General features: G+C 45.1%; 1 protein-coding gene across 2 annotated transcripts in view; it reads left to right on the top strand.

Moving 5' to 3' along the window:
• Positions 1-3,206, top strand: part of Sgk2 (serum/glucocorticoid regulated kinase 2) — a 21,911-nt gene extending 18,705 nt beyond the window's left edge. For both annotated transcript variants that reach the window (XM_036186545.1, XM_036186543.1), the window contains one exon: positions 2,266-3,206. In XM_036186545.1, coding sequence (XP_036042438.1) covers positions 2,266-2,430 — 165 coding nt within the window. In that variant the 3' untranslated portion in view covers positions 2,431-3,206. The remainder of the gene's footprint in view (positions 1-2,265) is intronic.
• The last annotated feature ends 3,677 nt before the right edge of the window (positions 3,207-6,883 follow it).

Raw genomic sequence — 6,883 nt, 5'->3', positions numbered from 1 at the left:
AGTCATAAGTCAAGGCCCTTTTCAAACATGTTGGTAGAAACATTAGGTAGGTGTGTTACAGAAAAATAGGGAAATCTCTGTTTTAGGCCTTAGATGCTACCTAAACATTCTAATGGTCTCTTATACATTTCAGGTTTTTTTTTGTTTGTTTGGTTTTTCTTTTTCTTTTTTTTTTCTTTTCTTTTTTTTTCCCCACAGGGTTTCTTTGTGTAGCTTTGTGCCTGTCCTGGAACTCACTCTGTAGCCCAGGCTGGCCTCAAACTCACAGAGATCCACCTGGCTCTGCCTCCTGCATGCTGGGATTAAAGCATTCCAGAGGTTTTTATCTGTTGGCCACAGGATGCTAGGTCAGACACAGAGGTGGGCAAGGAATGGCTGTCAAGTAATTTGTAATGAGGCCTTAGACCTGCAACACTCCAACCTCTCCATAATTACCGATGCTTTAATTAGTTAATCAGACCTATGTGCAGTTCTTTTCAGGAAATTTGGTTCACAAGAGAGAATGTTCATTAGAGTCCCAGGAGAGGATACAGGAAAATACGGTAATGCATGGGCATTAGAGTGGTACATACTGAAGGCTTCCTGCTTCTGCTATTACTTATGAGACCTCGTACACATTTCTTTAGTACCACATTTTTTATTTGTAAAAAAAAAAAAAAAAAGGAAACTATTTGGTCATCAAGAGCTACACAACAAGGTTAGGCAAGGAACATGGGTGAGATTTACATTCTGGTCCAGGAGCTGAGTCCTGGGCTGGACCATTGCACCCTATGGCCCTTCTGAGAAGCTTGAAGCCATGGCTTGTTTCCCCAGCCCAAGCCCTGCATACTAAAGCAGATCTGCAGACCCTCCCACACTTGTTCACCTGCTTACATCGTGAAACCAGGGGCAGTGTCTTTTCCTCTGCAGAAACACCAGGATTGGTTTGCTCATGCCCTCTAAAGTAGGGAGCTTCGAATAACAATCTTTTCAAGATTTGATTCATTTATTTTTATTATGTGTATGTACGGAAGTGAGTATGTGCAGGTGAGTCTGGTGTAGGTGCAAGCTGAGCTCAGAAAAGGGCATCAGATCCCCTGGAGTTGGAGTTACAGGTGGTTGCGTAGCTCCCCAAGGGGTGCTGGGAACCATACTTGGGTCCTCTGCATAAGCAGCAAGCACTCTTAACTACTGAGCTATCCCTTCAGCTGCAGAACAACAATCTTCTACTTGGATTCTATGGGGTTTTTGGAGTAGATCAGACCAACTTTTCTCTGTGGAGCCCTCAGGTCTGTGGTTATCAATGAAAGAGCTGATCGTGGTGGCCTGGAATTATCTCACTTGTGTTTGTTTCTTGAGCCCTCTTTACCTGGATCAAGCCAGTTTGAGTATGTGTACGTGGTGGCCTCAGAGTACAAGACAGACAACTCCCAAGGTACCCTTTTCAAGCCTTTGCTTAGTTATTTGGCAGTGTCTGGTTGGCCAGTCTCATGACTGGCCCATCTTAAAAAGATGGATATATACATTCTCTTTCTGGAGTAGAAGTGGAGAATCTGTTATCATTTTGTTTGTTTGTTTGTTTGAGACAGGGTCTGTCTATATTCTCTGGCTGTCCTGGAACTCTTTATGTAGGTAGACCAGGCTGGCCTTGAACTCAGAGAAAACCACTTGTCTCTCCTCCCAAGTGCTGGGATTAAAGGTTTTCAACACTATGCCCAGCTTCACATCTTTTTAAAGACAGGATCTTATGCACCCCTGGCTAAACTCAAACTTACTATGTAGCTGAAGATGATCTTGAAATTCTGATCCTCCTGCCTCCACCTCCCAAGAGCTGGGATTTCAGGTGTACACAACTATGCTGTTTGTCTGTGACTATTTTTTTTTTTTTGCCATTTCCCATACAGATCTCCCTCCAATATAGCTGAACAGCCCCAGTGTCTCTACTATATTACTCTATTTTGCCTCTATTATCTAGGACTTAGCAGACCCCTAAATGATCCTCCTGCCTTTATCATAGAAGGAAGGTCCTTGAAAGTAGAGGCTTGCTCTGCCTTGTCCTCCAATATTTCCAGTGTCATGAACTAGGAATGTGGTAAGCACTTAGGAAGTAGACATTGACTAATGGCTTGTCTGAGGATTGGTGTGGAGCATGAGACAGTCACTATTAAATATGAAGGACCAGGAGCCACTCAGAGAGGAAGGCCTGGCATCCTTCTCCCAGGCTCTGGAATCCTTAGTTAACTCATATCCTGGTGCCTCCTTCTCATTCTTGGCTTCTGTTGACAGGAAGGACCTGCTGACTTGAAACACTTTGACCCAGAGTTCACCCAGGAAGCTGTGTCCAAGTCCATTGGCTGCACCCCTGACACCATGGCCAGCAGTTCTGGGGCCTCAAGTGCATTTCTTGGATTTTCCTATGCACAGGAAGATGATGACATCTTGGACTCATAAAAGACAAGCATTGGTGAAGCCACCAAGACCAGCTGGCAACTGCAGGGACTACCTTCTGCTGCCAGCAAGGCACACGAGATTGATGACTCAAAGAAGAAGGAAGTGCTTTCCATTGTACTAAAACAAAACAAAAACAAACAAACAAAAAACCAGTGCTGGGCTCAGGCTGGCAGGCATGGGTCACTGGGTACCCAGGTGTCTGTAGTTCTGATTTGCCCTTCTTGAGAAATGACTTCTGGGTTTGGTTGTTGTTGTTGCTATGACAAAATATCCAAGAAAAGTAACATAAAGAGGATCTACTTGGGCTCACCATGTCATAGGTTTCCGTCCATGGCTGGCTGGCTCCATCACTGTGGTCTTTAGCCAGAGCTGAGTCGTCTCGTTGGAAGGAGAGGCACAGAAAGGCTGCTTACCTTATTCCTACTGGAATATAGAAGACTGGGCTGGGAATAAGACTTACCTTCAGAGTTATGTCCCAAGCGACCAACACCCTCCAAGCGGGCGCCACCTTGCTAGTTATCATTGCCTCTACATGCCATACAATTACAAATCCGTGAATGGACTAAATCATGCACTAAAAGCCTTGTCAGCTGAACATGGGAACCTTCAGAAAACACTTCCAATCCGAACTATAATAGCTTTGAATAGTGGGGTTACATGACCACAAAATGGTTACTGGTACCATAGCCACCCTTGTGTTCTAAGCAAGAAAAAAGGAGGAACAGGACAAGAGTGGGTTGCAAAAGGCCACCATTAAAGAGTGCCCCAGAAGTGCAGTCCAGCGGCTTCCTTTAACATGTCATAAATCCCCAGCCCTACTTAGAGGAGCCAGGGCACAAGCTACCTTTCATAGCAAGGGAGTTCAAACACTGAGGAAAAGGGGGAAATGTTGCATAGGCAACCAGCACACTGGGAAAGGATGTCCTGGTATCTGAATTTTTATTTCAGTGTGTAAAACGATGAGATGTAGTGTACTGCCTTCAGTTTCACATTGCTCTGTGTGGACAGTGTCTTTGCTTTGAGTGGTATTAGATGAACTGGATATTTGTTACTAGGTACAATTGCCTCAACACCTTTCAATATTCAAGGAATTCCCTACTTTTGAAGCTCGATTAGGGGCGGGGGTGGCTACCTCCTTTTAGAATAGAAAAGAAAGGGAAAGAAGGAAGGAAGAAAGAAAAGAAAAACCAGACTCTGACTTCCTCGTATGCTATGGGATGTCTTTCTGTAAGCTGTGAAAATGTGTGGCTCCCATTGGATAATAAATAAAGCTGTATTGGCCTATGGCAAGAAAGCCTACATCCAGGCAGGAAATCTAAGCAGAGATACAGAGAAGAAAGGCAGAGTTGGAGGAGACACCAGCTGCCGCCCAAGGAGCAAGTTGCCAGCAGACTGGTAATGCCATGGTCACATGGCAACATATAGATTAATAGGTATAGGTTAATTTAAGATGAAAGAGTTAGCTAGCCAGAAGCCATAGGTCATATAGTTTGTAATTAATATTCGCCTCGGAGTGATTATTTTATAAGCATCTGCAGGACCACAGGGCCTGGCGGAATTGGAGAAACTTCTGGCTACAATTGTCACCCAATGTGGGGCACAAACCCATGACCCTGAGATTAAGAGTCTCATGCTCTACTAACTGAGCTAGCCGGGCTATGGCATCCTGGGGACTCCTTGTGGCTGGTGCCTCCTGGCTGCACTTTTGGGGGAGGCACTGGAGACTGCAGCTGCTGCCCACCCTGGAATCTGCTCAGGACAGCTGGATGTGGCAGAACATTTTCTTTTCTTTATTTATTTTTTATTTATTTTTTAAAGATTTATTTATTATGTATACGATGTTCTGCCTGCATGTATACCTGCAGGCCAGAAGAGGGCACCAGATCTCATTACAGATGGTTGTGATCCACCATGTGGTTGCTGGGAGTTGAACTCAGGACCTCTGGAAGAGCAGCCAGTGCTCTTAAACTCTGAGCCATCTCTCCAGCCCGAACATCCAGTTTTGCTGATGCACAGCCTACTCTCTAGAGCAGGGGCAGTGGTCGGGCTGTGGCTTTATCCTCAGATGGTCACTCACCTGATTCATGGCCACCCATTGTGAGGAGTGGTCCTAGCAGTGTCAGTGGGTTATTTCCTGGTGGATGGAATCGACAAGATGTGGAATCAGACCTTGGCCCAGGCCTGGGACCTTCTTTGTCACCACTCATTCTCCTCTGAGCTCAGGCAAGGCATGTGGTCCAGAGATGCATCTGTGCCAACCTGGGCCGAAGGACAGCGCTAGGAACTCTCTTTTGAGTTCCTCCTGTCAAAGAGGTGACAGTGCAGATTGTAGTAGCCAGTCCTCAGCATACCTGGGCTGTGGCTCTGCTCCTGGGTTTTCTTTGAAGATTTCAAAATCTTTTCACACACTCGTTTACTTAGTTGTCCAAAGTCAGCCTTGGGACACTACTTGTGGGTAAGTTATGGAACAGATGTTCATATCTTTTAGCAGTTTCGTCCAGATGATCCTATGGTAGTAATTACTTCCCCTTCCTTTGTCAATCAAGAGACAAGGTCCAAGAGACTTTTTCTTGCTTGAAGGCCACACTAACACAGGCTGAGATGTGGAAGTATTTGACCTAGGGCTCTTCTCTGTAATCTTTGGACAGGTCTGCACTTCCTTCAGGCTGTTAGGGCCAAGAAAAGACTCAGCATCTCTCATGAGAGATGGGCACAGTGCACATGTCCTTAACACCAAGGAGGCAGGAATGGGTGGACCTGTGGGTTCTAGGACAACCTGGGCTACATAGTGAGTTCCAGGCAGTCAGGGAGACAGTGAGACTATATCTTAGAAGAAAAAAACCCTCTTAGATCAAGGCAAGAATTGGCTAGAACAAGCCAGAGGGATAAAGAGGGGTCTTAGAGAGCCCCTCACTCCTGGTCTGGGTCTGGTTATCAAGTTCATGTGCTTTACCTCAAGTACGGAGTGAAGCCTTTGAGGTCAATCCCCTGGCTAGCTACTAAACTCCAGGTGTTCAAGATTCATCATTTCAAAAGGTAATTCTGGCTGGTGAGAATGTGAGCATGTCATGTATGTTCAGGTATGCCATGGGATAGGTCATTCTGTTTTTCTTTTCAACAAACCTGTAGCACATACTTCAGGGTGGCCTCATTAGCTTGTGGGTTGGGGACAATGGGAGGACTTTGAGTCAGCATATGCTGGTGATCTCTATTGCCTTCCCCCTAAACTCGGCCCCACTCCTTTCTCTCAGGTTTGTTCCCTCTGTCCCCTGCCCTCAGGATCAAGTGGTGAGGCAAGGCTGGGACTCATGAAAACAAAATAAAACACCGGTAACACTGATCTATTGGAGACCAAAGCTGAGTCAAGAATTACTATTAAGACTTGGTATGGAAAGGAACTGATTTCCATTTTACCTAGTGCAGGTTATCTGCTAGAGGTGGGACACAAGGAGAGAACAAGTATTCCCACTTCAGGAGTGTAAGAAATCTGAACATGCTGTCAAGTCCACAGTCAGCTGGTTCTGTTCTAAGATTGTAAAATCACAGAATGTTTCACCAGGATAGGAAATAAAAATAACTACACTACTGAACTGATTGTGTTATACCAATGCTTATTGAAATATCCAAGGTTTAAAACATCCATCTCTATATGTGTGTGCATGTGCATAAACATGCCACAGAGTACATGTAGAGGTCAGAAATCAGTTCTCTACTTCCATTCTGTGAGACTCAAGGATTTAACTCAGCTTGTCAGGTTGAACAGCAAGTGTCTTTACCAGCTGAGCCATCTCATTCAGCCCACCCCAAGTTTTATAAGCATCATCTATAATAATAAGAATTTAGGAACTATTCTCAATTTATGGGTGGGATACACTCAGATTAAGCAGCTTGTTCAAGTTCACCTGATACAAGCCAAAAGTCAGAAACTGGACTTGGGAACATCTGACTCTAAAATCTTCTAGCTCCTTCTGCAACCTGGTACAGTAGGAGGAGTGCTCTGGGAGGCGCTTTCTTTCTGGTCTACTAGCACTTCTAGTACACACCGACTGTGCAGAACGATCCCATGACTTGCCCAACTCGCTTTCCTTTGCATCCTTAATTGCACGCTATTCAGTTTGGCATGCTATGCAGAGCTCCTCTAGAAAAGTCTCCAGGCTGGGGATTAACTCAGTGGTAGAGTGCTTGATGTGGAAGGCTCTGGGTTTGATCTGGGAGGAAAGAGATAATTCTCCTTCACACTCTTTCCCACTTTTTAAATTCGTAGTGACCGTAGTTGTGAAAATGCCAGACAAGTTATGTATTTTAATATCCTACAGCTCTATGCAGGAAGACGTATGTGAATGAAAATTAAAACCCCCGGGGTTCCTACACTCGCCTGCTCCAAGCCTTGAAGCTGCTGCCGCTTTATACACAAATCCACAGCGTGCTCTCCAGAAGAGGAGGGTGTCTGTTT

The sequence above is a fragment of the Onychomys torridus genome, chromosome 4, assembly GCF_903995425.1.
Source record: "Onychomys torridus chromosome 4, mOncTor1.1, whole genome shotgun sequence".
NCBI lineage: Eukaryota > Metazoa > Chordata > Mammalia > Rodentia > Cricetidae > Onychomys > Onychomys torridus.
The sequence above is the reverse complement of the archived record's forward strand: the minus strand, read 5'-3'. Positions and strand labels throughout refer to the sequence as shown.